This window comes from Panthera onca, chromosome A1, assembly GCF_046562875.1.
Source record: "Panthera onca isolate mPanOnc1 chromosome A1, mPanOnc1 haplotype 2, whole genome shotgun sequence".
Classification (NCBI taxonomy): domain Eukaryota; kingdom Metazoa; phylum Chordata; class Mammalia; order Carnivora; family Felidae; genus Panthera; species Panthera onca.
In genome coordinates this window covers 97,737,667-97,756,591 of record NC_138339.1, presented here as the reverse complement: position 1 = coordinate 97,756,591, position 18,925 = coordinate 97,737,667, and the positions used below count along the sequence as shown (strand labels likewise).

The window sequence follows — 18,925 nt, the reverse complement described above, 5'->3', positions numbered from 1 at the left end:
TATTTTGCTTTCATTTCTGAAGAATTTTCCTCGTGTATAGAATCTAAGGGTATTTTCTTTTAACACTTTAAAGATGTTAACCCATTATCTTCTGGCTTCCATCATCTAGCTTCATGACTCACAGTTGGAAGGTTCTATAGCCAGCAGCTTCAGCATGCATTTTTAAAAGTCAAAGTTACACATAACGAAAGCAAATGGTTCAGCTTGTTGTTGTTCTTGGAATTAGGTTCTAAGAGCTTTTTTGTTTGGTTTTTTTGGAATATGTTCTTCTGTCTCCTCATTTTGCTTGACTTTTGGTGTTTGTCTTTTATAGGTTAGGCTCAGCAGTTACTTCTCCTAAATGTGAAGGAATGGTCTTGTGTATGATTGTCTCCTGTGTATACTGTGTGTGGTTGGTGACTTTTGCTGGCCGACTGTGGCTGGCATAGGCTGGAGTCTGTGGGCTTTCCATATAGTGAACACCTGTTGGATAGCTAAAGCTGAAGTGGGTGCATGCCAGGATATCCCAGGGTGCTTGCCGCAGGGGGTGCTTTGGTAGGGTGGCTGGAGTTGATGAAGTGTGTGGGCCAGAAAGCCCCTGAACTCTGTGCAGAGGGTATTCTGGCAGGACAGCTAAGCCTAAAGTGGGTGCAAGCTGGGAGGACAGAAGACACCTTGGTAAGATAGCTGAAGCTGAAGTGGATGCAGACCATGGTGTTTCTGTATCCTCTGTGCAGAGAGCACCCTGGAGGGGTAGCTGGAGTCGAGGTGTGGTATAGGCCAAGAGGTCCTGAGGCACTTTATGCAGGGACGACCTGGTGTGACAGCTAAAACTAAAGTGGGCAAGGACTGGTTTGGTCCCTGGGCTATCCACACAAAATGTGCCCTGGAAGGACAGCTGAAGATGAACTGGGTGGTATCCCAAGGTGTTTGGCCCTAACCAGGCAACTGGAGGCCAGGCCAGCCTGGGCATGAGTGTCCCAGGGTGCTCCACACAGGGGTTACCCTAGCAGGGATGGCCAGATCTGAAGCAGATGTCAAGTGAGACGTTCCAGTGTATTCTGCACCAAGGTACCGTAGCAAGCCTCCTGAAGATGAAGTGATGTGAGCCTGGAGTGTTTTGGGGAGCTTTGTACCTGTGTCACCTTGGTGTGAAGGCTGAGGCTGTAGTGAACACTAACCAGTGGTGTCCCAGTGTGCACTGCCCTGTGGATGCCTTGGTGAGACAGCTGGGGCTGGTATGGGCTAGAGATTGGGGCTCACTCAGGTGGCAGGGTGGTTACAGTAACTAGACTGTGCACTGGTCTGTGTTTTGAAGGTAAACGCAAGTGTACACCATGTCTGTTAGACCCTCCTACTTGAAGATTCCACCAGCTTCCCCACTGTTTGTCAGAGTTCTAAGGCTGGCTCTTCTATAAGCTAGTTGCTCTTTTAAACTACAACTTGTAGGGGCGCCTGGGTGGCTCAGTCAGTTGAGTGTCCAACTTCGGCTCAGGTCATGATCTCACAGTCTGTGAGTTCAAGCCCCGCATCGGGCTCTGTGCTGATGGCTCAGAGCCTAGAGCCTGCTTCCGATTCTGTGTCTCCCCCTCTCTCTGCCCCTTCCCTGCTCATGCTCTGTCTCTCTCTGTCTCAAAAATAAATAAAAACATTTAAACTACAACTTGTAAAAACTTCTTAATTTTTAATATTTAATTACTTAATTTTTAAAATGTTCATTTTGAGAGAGAGAGAGAGAGGGAGGGAGAGAGAGAGGGAGGGAGGGAGGGAGGGAGGGAGGGAGGGAGGGAGAAAGTACTCATGTGCATGAGCAGGGGAGGGGCAGAGAGAGAAAAAGAGAGATCCCAAGAGATCCTAAGCCAGTGCACAGCCCAACACAGGGCTCAATCTCATGACCCACAAGATCATGACTGAAGCTGAAATCAAGAGCCAGATGCTTAATTGAGTTAGCCTCCAAGGTGCCCCTAATTTACTTATTTTAATTCTGGTGTAGTTAACATACAGTGTTATAGTTTTAGTTGTATAATATAGTGATTCAACAATTCCATATATTACTTAATGCTCATCAAGATAACTGTAATCTTAATCCCCTTATTTCACCCATCTCCTCACCTACCACGTCTCTGGTAATCATGTGTTTATTCTCTATAGTCTTTTTGTTTGTCTCTCTCTCTCGCTCTCTCTTTTTTCTCCTTTGTTCATTTGTTTCCTAAATTCCACAAATGAGTGAAATTGTATTTTTCCTTCTCTGACTGGTTTATTTCTCTTAGCTTTATACTTTCTAGTTCCATCCTTGTTGTTTCAAATGGCAAGATTTCATTTTTTTAAGTTTTTATTTAAATTCTAATTAGTTAACACACAGTGTAACATTAGTTCCAGGTGTACAATTTAGTTGACACTTCCACACAACATCTGGTGCTCATCACAACAAGTGCACTCCTTAATCCCCATCATCTATTCTATCTTCCCACCGATCTCCCTGCTGATATCCATCAGTTTGTTCTCTGCAGCTAAGAGTCTGTTTCTTGGTTTGCTTCTCTCTTTTTTTCCCCTTTAATCGTTTTTTATGGCTGAATAATATCCTATTGTATATATATATACCGCATCTTCTTCATCCATTCATTTACCAATAGACACTTAGGCTACTTCCATAATTTGGCTACTGCAAAGAGTGCTGTAGTAAACATTGGGGTACGTGTATCTCTTCAAATTGGTGTTTTCATATTCTTTGGGTAAATATCCAGTAGTGTGATTACTGGAATGTAGGGTGGTTATACTTTTAATTTTTTTTGAGGAACCTCCATAGTGTTTTCCACAGTGGCTGCACCAGTTTGTATTCCCACCAACAGTACACGAGGGGTGCTTTTTCTTCACATCCTCACCAACACTTGTTTATTTCAGCCATTCTGACAGGTTTAAAGTATTACCTCATTGTGGTTGTGATTTGCATTTCCCTGATGATGAGTGATGTTCAGCATCTTTTCATGCGTCTTTGGCTATCTGGATGTCCTCTTTGGAGACATGTCTGTTCATGTCTTCTGACCATTTTTATATTATTTTTTTTTTAAGTTTGTTTATTTGAGAGAGAGACAGCATGTGCAAGTGGGGGAGGGGCAGAGAGAGAGGAAGAGAAAATCCCAAGTGCTAATAGTGCAGAGCCCGTTGCTGGGCTCAAACTCTCAAACTGTGAGATCATGACCTGAGCTGAAATCAAGAGTCAGAAGCTTAACTGAATGAGCCACCTGGGTGCCTCATTCTCCTCATTTTTAATCTGATTATTTGTTTCTAGTGTTGAGTTATGTAACTTCTTTTGTATACTACCTCTTTATCAGATATGTCACTTGCAAATATCTTCTCCCATTTAGTAGGCTGTCTTTTAGTTTTGTTGATCATTTCCTTTGCCATGCAGAAGCTTTTTATTTTGATGTTTTCCTGATAGTTTATTTTTGCCTTTGTTTCCATTGCCTCAGGATATGTATCTAGAAGATTCTGTTACAGCCGATGTCAGACAAATTATTGCATGTGCTCTCTTCTAGGAATTGTATGGTTTCACATCTCATATTTAGGCCCTTAATCCATTTTAAGTTTATTTGTGTGTATGGTGTAAGTGGTCCAGTATTATTCTTTTGCATGTAGCTGTCTAATTTTCCCAATGCCATTTGTTGGAGAGACTATCTTTTTCCCATTGCATATTCTTGCCTTGTCAAAAATTAACTGAACATATAATTGTGGGCTTATTTCTGGGGTCTCTGTTCTGTTCCACTGATCTGTGTGTCTATATTTGTGCCAGTACCAAACTGTTGATTACTACAGCCTTGTAGTGCAACTTGAATTTTGTGATACCTCCAGTTTTGTTTTGGTTTTTTTTTTAACGTTTATTTATTTTTGAGAGAGAGACAGAGTGTGAGCAGGGGAAGGGCAGAGAGACAGGGAGACACAGAATCTGAAGCAGGCTCCAGGCTCTGAGCTGTCAGCTCAGAGCCCGACATGGGGCTCGAACTCACGAACTGTGAGATCATGACCTGAGCCGAAGTCGGATGCTTAACCAATTGAGCCACCCAGGCGCCCCAGGTTTTGTTCTTTTTCAAGATTGCTTTGGCTATTTGGGGGTTTTTGTGTTTCATACAAATTTTATGATTATTTGTTCTAGTTCTGTGAATAATGCTGTTTCTATTTTGATGAGGTTGCAATAAATCCATAGGTTGTTTTGGGCAGTATGAACATTTTAACAATAGTTTTTCATCCAATCCATCAAAATGGAATGTCTTTACATTTCTTTGCATCGTCTTCAATTTCTTTCATGAATATTTTATAATTTTCAGAGTACAGGTCTTTCACTTCTTTAGTTAAGTATTCCTAGGTATTTTATTATTTTTGATGCAATCATAAATGGGATTATTTTCTTAATTTTTCTTTCTGCTCCTTCATTACTGGTGTTTAGAAATGCAGTGGATTTCTGTTCACTCATTTGTATCCTGTGACCTTAATGAGTTCATTTATTACTTCTAATAGTTGTTTGGTGGAGTCTTTCAGGTTTTTATATATAGTATCATGTCATCTGCAAATAGTGAAAGCTTTACTCCTTCCTTACTAATTTGGATGCCTTTTATTTCCTTTTGTTGTCTGATTGCTGTGGCTAGGACCTCCAGTACTGTGTTGAATAAAAGTGGTGAGCATGGACATTCTTGTCTTGTTCTTGACCTTAAGAGAAAGAGCTGTCAGTTTTTCTGCAGTATGATATTCACTGTGGGTTTTTCCTGTAAGGCCTTTCTTATGTTGAGGTATGTTGCCTCTAAACCTACTTAGTTGAGGATTTTTTTTTTTAAATCATGAATGGATGTTGTACTTTGTCAAATGCTTTTTCTGCATCATTTATTGAAATGATCACATGGTTTTTATTTTTTCTCTTATTAATGTGATGTATCGTGTTGATTAATTTGTAAATAATGAATTGCCCTTGCATCCCAGGAATAAGTTTCACTTGATGGTGAATGTTTTTTTAAAATGTATTGATGAGTTATGATTTGCTAGTATTTTGTTGACGATTTTTGCATCTGTGTTCATCAGCAATATTGGTTTGTAGTTTCTCTTTTTTAGGGGTGTCTTTATCTAGCTGTGGTAACAGGGTAATGATGGAGTCACAGAATGAATTTGCAAGTTTTCCTTCCGCATCTATTTTTTATAATAGTTTGAGAATAGGTATTAAGTTTTCTTTAAATATTTGGTAGAATTCATCTGTGAAGATGTCTGGTCCTGGACTGTTGTTTGTTGGGAGATTTTTGATTATGGATTCAATTTCATTGCTAGTAATCTATGTGTTCAAATTTTCTGTTTCTTCCTGTTTCAGTTTTGGTACGTTGTATGTTTCTAGGAATGTGTCCATTTTTTCCAGGTTGTCCAATTGTTGGCATATAGTTTTTCATAATATTCTCTTACAATTGTTTGTATTCCTGTGGTGTTGGTTATTTCTTCTCATCTTTACTTTGTGATTTTGTTTATGTGGGCTCCCTCTTTCTTTCTCCATTTTTCATGAGTCTGGCTAGAGGTTTATCAGTATTTTTTATTTTTTCATAGAACCAGCTCCTGATTTCATTGATCTGTTCTATTGTTTAGGAGTGGGTGGGGGGAGGTTGGGTTTTTTGTTTTTGTTTCTGTATTATTTATTTCTGCTCTAATCTTTATTATTTCATTCTTTTGGCTGAATTTGGCTTTTATTTGTTCTTCTCTTTCTAGTTCCTTCAGATACAAAGTGAATAACCTTATTTGAAATTTTTCTTGCTTCTTGATGTAGGCCTGTATTGTTATAAACTTTCCTATTAGAACTGTTTTATTGTATCCCAGAGGTTTTGGACAGTTGGGTTTTCATTTTCATTTGTCTCCAATTTTTTTTTTTAATTTCCTCTTTGGTTTCTTGGTTGACCATTGTTTAGTATCATGTTATTTAATTTCCATAGATTTGTGGTCTTTCCAGATTTTGTCTTGCAGTTGATTTCTAGTTTCATAGTATTGTAGTCAGAAAGGATGAATGAATCAACTTTGATATTTTTGAATTTGGTAAGACTTGTTTTGTGACCGAATACATGATCTGTTCTGGAGAATGTTCCACATGCATTTGAAAAGAATGTGTATTCTATTTATGATGGAATATTTTGAATATATATGTTAAATCCGTCTGGTCCAGTGTGTCATTCAAAGCCACCATTTCCAGAGCACCTGGGTGGCTCAATTGCTTAAGCATCCAACTTCGGCTCAGGTCATGATCTCACGGCTTGTGAGCTGCTGATAGCTCAGAGCCTGGAGCCTGCCCCTCCCCGACTCGTGCTCTGTTTCTCTCTCTCTCTCTCTCTCTCTCTCTCAAAGAAAAAAAAAAATTTTTAAAGCCACCATTTCCTTGTTGATTTTCTATTTGGATGATCTGTCCATTGATGCAAGTGGGGTGTTAACATTCCATACTATTACCATTATTGCATTACTATCGATTAGTTCCTTTATGTTGTTATTAAGTGTTTTATATATTTTGGTGAAATCATGTTGGGTACATAAATATTTACAATTGTTATATCTTCTTGTTGGATTGTCTTTTTAATTATTATATGATGTCTGTCTCTTGTTACAGTCTTCATTTTAAAGTCAACTTTGATATAGGAATGCCTACTCCATCTTTCTTTTCCCATTTATTTGCATGATACATATGTCTCTGTCCCCTCACTTTGAATCTACAAGTGTCTTCTTGTCTGAAATGAGTCTGTTATAGGCAGCATATTGATGGTTTGTTTGTATTGTTTTTATTCCGTAACCCTGTGTCTTTTGAATGGAGCATTCAGTCCATTTATATGCAAAGTAATTATTGATAGGTATGTATTTATTGTCATCATGTTACTTGTTTTGTGGTTGTTTTTGTAGTTCTCCCTTCTTTTCCTCTCTTGCTCTATTCTCTCAAGGTTTGCTGGCTTGATTTCTTCATAGCTTAATTCCTTTCTCTTTATTTGCTGTGTATCACTGGTTTTTGACTTGTGGTTACCATTAGGTTTGTGTATATCATCTTATGCATATAACAGTCTATATTAAGTTGATGGTCGCTTCAATTTCAACCCATTCTTTACACCTCCCCTCCACCACCACATTTTGGGTATATGGTATCATACTTTACATCCTTTTATTTTGTGAATCTCTTCACTGATTTTTATAGATATATTTATTTTTACTGCTTTTGTGTTTCCTACTTTTAATACTCTTACTTGTGATGTTTACTTTCCAAAGAGTCCGCTTTAATTATTTCTTGTAGGGCTACTTCAATAGTCATACACTCCTTTAGCTTTTGTTTGTCTGGGAAAATCTTTCTCTCCTTCTATTCTGAATGATAGCCATGCTGGGGAGAGTATTTTGGGCTGCAGATTTTTTCCTTTCAGCAGTCTGAAAACATTATTCCAGTCTCTTCTGGCCTACAAAGTTTCTGTTGAAAAATCCCCTAGAAAGAAAAAATACTTTCTAACAGAGAGGGAGGTAGACCATAAGAGACTCTTAAATACAGAGAACAAACTGAGGGTTGATGGGAGTGTGACAGAGGATATATATATATACTTATGTATGTGTATATATACACATATATGTATATATATATACACATAAGTATATATATACACATATATGTATATGTATATGTATATATGTGTGTGTGTATACACACACACACACACACACACACACACACACACACACATATGGGGGGGAGAGAAATATCTAATAGCCTTATGGGGTTTCCCTTATATGTAACTATCTTCTTTTCTCTTGCTGCTTTTTTTTCTTTCCAAGATTTTATTTTAATTCAAGTTGGTTAACATATAATGTAGTATTGGTTTCAGAAAGTAGAATTCAGTGATTTGTCACATATATAACAGCCAGTGCTTATCACAAGTGCCCTCCTCAATGCCCCTCACCCATTTAGCCCATTCCCTCACCCACCTCCCCTCCAGCAACCTTCAGTTCATTGTCTATGGTTAAGAGTCTCTAATGGTTTGCCTCCCTCTCTGTTTTTATCTTATTTTATTTTTCCTTCCCTTCTACTATGTTCATCTGTTTTCTTTCTTGATTTCCACGAGTGAAATACTATGGTATTTGTCTTTCTCTGACTTATTTCACTTAGCATAATACACTCTAGTTTCATCATTGCAAATGGCAAGATTTCATTCTTTTTGATCACTGAGTAATATTCCATTGAATATATATACCACATCTTCTTTATCCATTCATCAGTCGATGGACATTTGGACTCCTTCCATACTTTGGCTATTGTTGATAGTGCTACTATAAACACTGGGGTGCATGTGCCCCTTCCCATCAGTATTTTTGTATCCTTTAGATTAATACCTAGCAGTGCAATTGCTGGGTCATAGGGTCATTCTATCTTTAACTTTCTGAGGAGACTTCACACTATTTTCCAGGGTGGCTGCACAGTTCACATTTCCACCAACAGTGCAAGAGGGTTCTCCTTTCTCTGCATCCTCACCAACATCTGTCATTTACTGAGTTACGAATTTTAGCTATTCTGACTGGTGTGTGGTGGTATCTCATTGTGGTTTTGATTTGTATTTCCCTAATGATGAGTGATGTTGAGCATCTGTTCATGTTTCTATTAGCCATCTGGATACCTTCTTTGGAAAAGTGTCTATTCATGTCTTCTGCCCATTTCTTAACTGGATTATTCGTTATTTGGGTGTTGAATTTGATAAATTCTTTATAGATTTTGATCCTGGCCCTTTATCCGATATATTTGCAAATATCTTCTCCCATTCCATAGGTTGCCTTTTAGTTTTGTTGATTGTTTCCTTCACTGTGCAGGAATGACCTTGATGAGGTCCCAAGAGTTCATTTTTGCTTTTGTCTCCCTTGCCTCCAGAGACATGTCTAATAAGAAGTTACTCTGGCTGAGATCAAAGATGTTGCCGCCTATGTTCTCCTCTAGGATTTTGATGGTTTCTTGTATCACATTTGATTCTTTCATCATTTTGAATTTATTTTTGTGTATGGTGTAAGAAATTGGTCCACTTTCATTCTTCTGCATGTCACTCTCGAATTTTCTCAACACCGTTTGTTAACAAGACTTTTTTTCCATTGGATGTTCTTTTTTGCTTTGCCAAAAATGAGTTGACCATACAGTCGTGGGTCTATTTCTGGGTTCTCTGTTATGTTCCATTGATTTATGTGTCTGGTTTTTGTGCCAATGCCATACTGTGTTGATGATTACAACTTTGTAATACAGCTTCAAGTCTGGAATGGTGATGCCTCCTACTTTGCTTTTCTAACATTACCTTGGCTATTTGGGTATCTTTTCTGGTTCCATACAAATTTGAGAATTGTTTGTTCTAGCTCTGTGAACAATGATGGTGTTATTTTGATAGGGACTGAATTGAATTGTAGACTGCTTTAGATAGTATAGACATTTTAATGATATTTGTTCGTCTAATGCTTGGGCATGGAATGTTTTTCCATTTCTTTGTGTCTTCTTCAGTTTGTTTCCTAAGTGTTCTACAGTTTTCAGAGCACAGATCTTTTATCTCTGTTAGGCTTATTCCTAGATATCTTACAGGTTTCAGGGCAGTTGCAAATGGGGTTGATTCCTTGATTTCTCTTTCTGCTGCTTCATTATCGGTATATAAAAATGCAACAGATTTCTACATGTTGATTTTATATCTTACAATTTTTTGGTGGAGTCTTTCAGGTTTTGTACATAATGTATCATATCATCTGTGAAGAATGAAAGTTTGACTTTTACCTTGCCTGATTTGTGATCTAGTTTGTGATCTATTCCAAACGATGTCCCATGTGCACTGGAAAAGGGATGTATCCTGCTGCTTTAGGATGGAATGTTCTGAACATATCTGTTAAGTCCATCTGGTCCAGTGTGTCATTCATCATCAGTATTTCCTTGTTTATTTTCTGTGTATATGATCGGTGCATTGATGTAAACGGGGTGTTAAAGTACCCTAATATTATTGTATTATCAGTGAGTTTGTTTGTAATTAATTATTTTATACATTCAGGAATTCCCATGTTCAGTGTTTAAGTATTTAGAATTTTTTTTTCTTGTTTGATTGTCCCCTTTCTTATGATACAGTGCCCTTCTTCATCTCTTGTTACAGTCTTTGGTTTAAAGTTTATTTTGTTAAATACAAGTATTGCTACTCTCGCTTTAAGTCCATGTGTATGATCAATGTTTCCCCATCCCCTCACTTTAAATCTGCAGTTGTCTTTATGTCTAAAATGAGTCTCTTATATAAGCAGCATATAGATGGGCCTTGTTTTGTTATCCATTCTGTCATCCTATGCCTTTTGAGTGGAGCGTTTACTCCACTTACTTCAGAGTAATTATTGATAGATATGTATATATTGCCATTTTATTACTAGTTTTGTCATTGTTTCTGGAGATTTTCTCTATTTCTTCCTTGTCTTTGTCACTTTTGGTCTTTCCTTTTCATGCAAAGGAATTCTGAGTGAAATTTCTTTAATATTTCTTGCAGGGCTGGTTTAGTGGTCACGAACACCTTTAGTTTTTGTTTGTTTGGCAAACTCTCTCTCTCTCTCCTTCTATTCTGAATGGTAGCCTTGCTGAATAGAGTATTCTTGACTGCAGATTATCATGCCACCCCCTCTGACTTCTTAAGTTTCTATTGAGAGATCTGTAGTTAGCCTTATGGGTCTTCCCTTCTAAGTTAGGGAATTCTTTTGTCTTGCTGCTTTTAAGATTTTTTTTTTAATCACTTGATTTTAAAATTTTAATTACAGTATGTCTTGGTGTTGGTCTGCTTTTGTTGATTTTGACAGGAATTCTCTGTGCCTCCTGGATCTGGAGGTCTGATTACTTCTCCAGATTAGGGAAGTTTTCAGCTATTATTTCCTCAAACGAATTTTCTGCCCCCTTTTCTGTCTGTCTTCTGGGACTCCTATAATATGAATTTTATTATGTTTGATGGAATTACTAAGTTCCCTAAGTCTATTCTCATGTTCTGTAATTCTTCTCTCTTTTGTTCAGCTTCATTATTTTCCAGTATTTTATCTTCTAAATTATTCACTCCTCTGCTTCTTTCATCCTGTTTGTCACAGCAAGTCTGTTTTGAATCTCAGTTATTGCATTTTTCATTTTTGACTGATTGTTTCTTAATTCTTTTATCTCTGTAGTAAGGGCCTACCTGAAGCCTTCCATTCTTTTTTCAAGCCCAGCAAGTATCCTTATGATTGGGGCTTTAAATTCTCCGTCAGGCATGTTACTTATATCTGTTTCACTTAGATCTCTGAGCTTATCTTGTTCTTTCATTTGGGATGAATTCCTCTCTCTTCTCATTTTGTCTAAGTCTCTATCTCCTTTTCTGTGTTAGAAAAGCCCATTATGTTTCTTCCATGCTTCTGAGAAAAATGGCTTTTCAAAGAACAGGTCACATAGTGTCTGAGGCCTAGTGCTTCAGGGAGTGCCTGTGGGTGTGTGCTGCGTGCACTGTGCTATTGTGTTTCAGGTGCTATATTTTCAGGCCAGTCATCTGCAGAGGCTCTCCTTGCCTGCAGTGGGCAGTGTCGGGTGTGTGACCAGAATGTAGCAAATTTTAACTAGGTATGTTCTGGTCTGCTTGTTAAATTAGACCTGATACTGCTTCCACTAGAAGTGAAGCCCTGCAGAACTCTCTGGTTGGGGAACTTGGTGTGGGCAGTGGTTTCTGCTGGTCTTCATTCAGGGGAAAGGACCTGCAGCACTGGGACTGAGGCAAACTTAACTGTGAAGGGCAGTTCTGCCACAGAGCAGGGGTGTGGGACCTGATGTAAGCAGATTAGGTACCCAGTGTTGGCACTGCACTACTGATGGTGGGTGGCTCTGTATTTATGCTGACGGGCAGAGGAGGGAAACAGACCCAGCCAGCTCTTTTGTCCCTGGAGAGGCATCTCTGTGAATGCTACCTCTCAGGGACACTCTCCAAGAAGAACAAATAATATCCCTTTGTGTGCCCCAGGTGCTCTTCAGATCACTCTTTCCATACCATCTGCCCCAGGGTGTTTGCCTGACTCTTCTCCAGGAGCAGGGAAGCACCCCCAGGGCTCTATCCCAGCCAAGCCACAGATCTTTGAAACTGCAGTCTCTATACTCCACTAATTCCAACAACTTATGAAAACCAGCCCCTCTCGTCTTCCCAGCCAAAGGATTTGGGGAAATGTTCTCCTTGTGCATTTCCCTGTGTGCTCCTCTCTTTCTCTCACCTTTCTCAATGACCAGGGCTCCGACCTCTCTGCAACATCTGCTATCTGTTTCTCCCCCTAAATCACATCTCTGTACTTCCTACCTTCTTCAATGTGGCTTCTTCTCTCCTTTTAGTTGCAGAGTTAGTCCTGTCAGTCTTCAGGTTGATTTCTGAGATATTAAGAATGATTTGACAGTTATCTAGTTGTGTTTGAGAGACAAGATAAGCCCAGGGTTCTCCTACTATACCACCATCTTAGCTCCCTCTATCAACAATATACTTAAAAAAGGATCATTTAGGGGCACCTGGGTGGCTCCGTCACTTAAGCATCTGAGTCTTGATTTCAGCTCAGGTCATGATCTGATGGTTTGTGAGTTCGAGCCCCACATCAGGATGTGCACTGATAGCTCGGAAACTGCTTGGGATTCTCTCTCTCCCTCTCTCTCTGCCCCTCCCCTGCTTGCTTGCTGTCTCTCTCTCTCTCTCTCTCAAAATAAATGAAACATTTATAATTAATTAATTAATTTACCACAATCAAGTGGGATTTATTCTGGGGCCGCAAGGATGGTTCACTATTCACAAATCAATCAATATGATACACCACATGAACAAAACTAAGGATAAAAATTATATAATCATCTCAATAGATGCAGAAAAAGCATCTGACAAGACCAACATCCATTCGTGATAAAAACGCTCAACAAAGGGGGTTTAAAGGGAACATACTTTAACATAATAAAGGCCATATATAAAATACTCACAGCTAACATCACACCCAGGGGTGAAAATCTTAAAACTTCTCTTCTAAGGTCAGGAAAAAGACAATAATGACCACTCCTGTCACCATTATTCAACACAGCACTGCAAGTCCTAGCCACAATAATCAGACAAAAAAGAAAAAGAAAAAGAAAGAAAGAAAAAGAAAATAAAGAAAGAAACAAAGAGAGAGAAAGAAAGAAAGAAAGAAAGAAAGAAAGAAAGAAAGAAAGAAAGAGAAAGAAAAGACATCCATACCGGTAAAAAAGTAAAACTGTCACTATTTACAGACAACATGATACTATAGATAGAAAATCCTAAAGACCCCATCAAAAAACTGCTTGAAATAAAAAAATGAATTCAGTAAAGTTGCAGGATACAAAATTAATAGCCAGAAATTGGTAGCATTTCTATCCAGTAATAATGAAGCATCAGAAAGAGAAATTGAGAAAAAAACACGATTTAAACTAACACCAAAAGGAATGAAATACCTAAGAATAAACTTAACCAAAGAGGTGAAAGACCTATATTTTGGAAAACATAAAGCACTTGAAAGAAAATGAAGATGATACAAACAAATGAAAGATATTCCATGCACATGGATTGGAAGAATGAGTATTGTTAAAATGCCCACATTACCCAAAGCAATCTACAGATTGAGTCAATCACTATCAAAATACCAACTGCATTTGTTCTAGACAACTAAAACAATCCTACAATCTGTATGGAACCACAGAAGACTCCAAATAACCAAAGAAATCTTGAGTAAGAAAAGCAAAGCTGGAGGTATCACAATTCCAGATTTCAAGATATACTACAAAGCTGTAGTAATCAAAATACTATGGTACTGTCACAAAAACAGATACATAGAACAATGGAACAGAATAGAAAACACAGACATAAACCCACAATTAAATGACCGATCTATCTATGACAAAGGAAGCAAGAGTATAAAATGGGAAAAAGACAATCCCTTCAGCAAATGGTGCAGGGGAAACGAAGAGCCACACGCAAAAGAATGAAACTGGACCCTTTTAATACCATACACAAAAATAAACTGAAAATGGATTAAAGACCTAAATATGAGACCTGAAACCATAAAAATCCTAGAAGAGAACAAGAGGGTAAATTCTTTGACATTGGCTATAGGAACATTTTTCTAGATATGTCTCCTACGGCAAGGGAAACAAAAGCAGAATTAAACCACTGGGACTACATCTGCAGGAAAAGCCTCTGCACCGCAAAGGAAATCATCAACAAAACAAAAAGGCAACCTACTGAATTGGAGAATATATTTACAAATGATGTACCTAATAAGGGGTTAATATCCAAACTCTATAAAATTATACAACTGCACATAAAATAACCAAATAATCTGATTTTCAAATGGGCAGAGGACCTGAATAGACATTTTTCCAAGAAGACACTGATGGCCAACAAACATGAAAAGGTGATCAACATCACTAATTTTGAAGGAAATACAAATCAAAACCACAATGAGATATCACCTTACACCTTTCAGCAATAACTAAAATCAAAATGGAAAGAAATAAAAGTGTTTGCGAGGCTGTGGAGAAAAAGGAATCCTTGTGCGCTATTGGCGGGAACATAAATTGGTACAGCCAACATGAAAAACAGTATAGAGGCTTCCTCCAAAAATTAAAAATAGAAATACCATGGAATCCAGGAATCCACTATTGGGTATTTGTACAAAGAAAACAAAAACACTAATTTGAAAAGATATAATGTGCCCTATGTTTATTGCAGTGTTATTTATAATAGTCAAGAGGGAAGAGACCTAAATGTCCATCAATAGACAAATGGATAAGGAAGATGTGGTATACACATACACACACACACACACACACACACACACACACACACACACTATGGAATATTATTCAGCCAGAAAAGAAGAATGAAATCTTGTTATTTGCAACAACATGGATGGAGCTAGAGAGCATAATGCTAAGGGAAGTAAGTCAGTTAGAAAAAGACAGGTACAATATGATCTCACTCATATGTGGAATTTAATAAACAAAACAAACCAGCAGAGGAAAAGAAAGAGAGAGAGAGAGGCAGACCAAGAAATAGACTCTTAACCATAGAGGACAAACTGATGGTTACCAGAGGGGGGTGGGTTGGGGGATTGGGGAAATAGGGGATGAGGATTAAAAAGTACACTTATGATGATGAAAAATAAAGAAAGAAAAATCAAACAAAAAAATTATCCAAAAAGTAAATTATGGTCTCTTTGTAAAAGATACACTATACAAAAGACAAAGAAATATAGAAATTTTTTCAAATATATATTTTCAAATACATTTCAGGCATATTTTCAAATTAAAATCAAGGGTAACAATATTAATATCAAATTATAAATTAAAGCAGAAAAATAAGTAGAATCTAAAATAAATAAATAAACAAAAAGCAGAGTCAGACCTATAAATACAGAGAACAAAGTGTTGGTTGCCAAACAGGAAAAACGGTGTGAGGTTGGGCAAAACGGGTGAAGGATAATGGGAGATAGTGGGCTTCTACTTACAGAATGAATAAATCACAGGAATAAAAAGCACAGCATAAGGAATATAGTAAATAATATCATAATAACAATGCATGGGGACCAAAGGTTCCCTTTGTTGTGAACACAGCATAATGTATAAACTTGTTGAATCACTCTGTTGTACACCTGAAACTCATGTAATATTGTGTGCTCACTTTACTCAAAAATTAAAAAATTAAAAATATCAAAACTCAAAAATTGAAAAAATAAGGTGTATGTTAACATTTTTTCATATATTCACAGAGTTGTGCCACCATCACTACAATCTAATTTTAAAATACTTTCATCCCCCATAAAGAAACCCCATACTCATTACTGTCACTCTTCATCCTCCCCAACCCCAGCCCTAAGCAACCACTAATCTACTTTCTGTTTCTACAGATACGCCCATTCTGAACATTTCACAAATGTAATCATACAATATGCAGGCTTTTGTGACTGGTTTCTTTTACTTGGGTATTGTATTTAAGGCTCATTCATGTATAATGGGCACATTTGGTTTGTTTCTACTTTTTGGCTACTATAAATAATGCTGTCATGAACATGTGTGCTTAATTTTTTATGTGGATGTTTGTTTTTATCCTACTCTCTTGGGTATATAACTTAGAGTGGGATTGCTGGGGTCATATGGTAACTCTATGTTTAGCTTTTTGATGAACTGCCAAACTATCTTCCAAAGCAGCTATACCGATTTACATTCTCAGCCGTAAGAGGTGAGCGCTCCAATTACTCTACACCCTCGCCAACACTTATTTTCCATCTTTTTATGAAAGCCAGCCTAGTAGGCCTATAATATTGAGGTTTCTCTTACAGTTGATCTCAGCAAAAAGGTCGAGAAGCAATTTGATATTTCTTTTAATAACTTTTGCTTTTATAAAACATTTTAGATTTTAAGTTGGTACCATTTTTCCGGAAGGCAATATGATCACGTATCAAAAGCCTTAAGAATGTCAACACATACAAAAAATAAGAGGTCGCCTTGGTGGCTCAGTTTGTTGAGCATCTGACTTTTAATTTGGGCTCAGAGTATGATCCCAGGGTCGTGAGATTGAGCCCTGCATTAGGCTTCACACTAAGCATGGAGCCTGCTCGAGATTTTCTCTCTCTCTCCTTCTGTCCTTCTCCTCTGCTCACGTGCTTGCTCTCTCGCGCGCGCAAAAAAAAAAAAAAAAAAAAAAAAAAAAGAAAAGCAAAAACATTTTGATTCAGTGATTCCAGTTTTAGAAATTTATCCTAAGTAAATCATGGTCATGGTACAAAGAATTAACTACAGGGGTGCCTGGGTGGCTCATGTTAAGCGTCTGACTTCAGCTCAGGTCATGATCTGGAGCTATGCTGACAGCTAAGAGTCTGGAGCCTGCTTCAGATTCTGTGTTCCCCTCCCTCTCTGCCCATCTCCCACTCATGCTCTGTCTGTCTGTCTCTCTCTCAAATATAAATACACATTAAAAAAAAATAACTACAAAGATATTTACCACTGTGTTGTAAATATAGGCCTGAGCCTATAACTCAGGCTTGCGAGCTAGATGAGATCTACTTAATTCCTCTTCCTACTTCCAGTGAGCAAACCAGTGACCTCCCTGTAACTTCTGGCTTCATTTTGATTTCTGTTCAATACTCATTCTCCATGTACAAACTGTTCCTTTATCACCCCTGGGTTTTAACTCAAACATAAGATGTGGCTTTTCTGGATTTACCCCAATAAAAAACTGTCACGGGGCGCCTGGGTGGCTCAGTTGGTTAAGCACCAGACTTTGGCTCAGATCATGATCTCACAGTTCGTGGGTTCGAGCCCTGCATCGGGCTCTGTGCTGACAGCTCAGAGCCCTGAGCCTGCTTCAGTTTCTGTGTCTCCCTCTCTCTCTGCCCCTCCTCCACTTGCCCTCTGTCTCTCTCCCTCTCTCTCTCAAAAATAAATAAACATTAACAAAAAATTTTTTAGAAACGGCCAATGACATCAGGTAGCTTTATGCTACAGAGATGCAGGAGTTAATGGGAAAGAAGGCTTTTACTGCCAAATTACTAAAATATCAATATGAAATGCCCTCGTTCTATTGAAAATCTCTGTCATTTTTGCCTACTCATGTTTTAGCCTTCTCCCTTATAGTTTGATCCTCTCTCTCCACACTCATCCCCTTATCCTCTTCATTTTCCTCTCTTCTATCCATAAATTGCTATTCACTTTTTTAAAGTTACTTTATCTAAGTCTTTGTCTTTTTCTTTCAACCCATTTCCTCACAGCCACACATTCCATGTGTAGATGCTAATCAAGATGTTTTTACCAACAAAGATAACCGACAAAATAACTTTCCTCATCCTAACTACAGTTGTAACAGAAAGACAGTGAACAAAGACGCAAGTCATTCAACAAGTATTTTTCAAGTGCCTTCTATAAGGTAACCATAGTTTTTTGTGTGTGTGCTAGGGATGTAACAATTAAAAAAAAAAGCAGATGCAGCCCTACTACCTGACATTATGTTATATATATATCTTTTGAAAAATTTTATGTCATCAATGTAGTTTATGCATTGATGACATAAAATTTTTCAAAAGATATATATATAACATAATGTCAGGTAGTAATGAGGGTTATGAGAAAAAAATACAGCAAAAGAATAGTTAATGGTAGAGGGATGTTATTTTAGATAAGATACCCAGAGAACTATCTGAGGAGGTGTCCTTTAAGCAGAAATCTGAACGAATAAAAGAACAAATTATGCAAGTATCAGAAACAAGAGTGTCCCAGGTAGAGGAAACACCAAGAACAAAGGCCCCGAGATTGGGACATGCCTAGAGAATTGGAGAACAGCTAACAGAACAGTGGAAAATGAAGTAGACCATAGAAATAAGGTCCTAGAGGTAGGCAGGTGCTAGATTACACAGTGCCCTATAGGCCATGTAATGATTTTGGATTTTATTCTAAGACTGGTTGGTTGAAGAGTTTTGATCAGGACAATGTTGCATCTTATAGCCATTAAAAGGAAAATAAATTATCTCATGAAGATTATAGACAATATAGGGGCAAGAGCAGAAAAAGTGAGACCAAATAATAAACTAAGACAGCATTATAAGAAAGATATGATGATAGCTATGAATGACTAACCTATATAATAGATTTGATACAGCCCTTATAAATGTGTCCACTATGAGTGATGTAAAAAATATGTAATGACATAGAAAAACGTTTACACTAAATGTAGACTACGATCAGAATCACAGTTTATTCATCACTGTATAGTATGATGTTATTTTATAAAAGCATTATATGCAATGAATATTAAAGCTAGAAAAGACTTAGAGCTCACCCAGTCTACCAAAACCAGAAAAGTTACAGGTCTTAACTGACACAGCATTAAGTAGAATACAGATCTGATTCCCAATGTAATGCTCATTCTATCTCAACCAT

The 18,925-nt window shown here is 37.7% G+C and overlaps 1 protein-coding gene across 5 annotated transcripts in view; it reads right to left on the bottom strand.

Moving 5' to 3' along the window:
• WDR41 (WD repeat domain 41) overlaps positions 1-18,925 on the bottom strand; it is a 196,399-nt gene that overhangs the window by 142,993 nt on the left and 34,481 nt on the right. The window contains exon 3 of one of the 5 annotated variants that reach the window (XM_078448759.2): positions 12,303-12,370. The exons of the other annotated variants lie outside the window; for them this stretch is intronic. Within the exon in view, the coding sequence (XP_078304885.1) occupies positions 12,303-12,370 (68 nt within the window). The remainder of the gene's footprint in view (positions 1-12,302; positions 12,371-18,925) is intronic. 5 annotated transcript variants of the gene reach the window in all.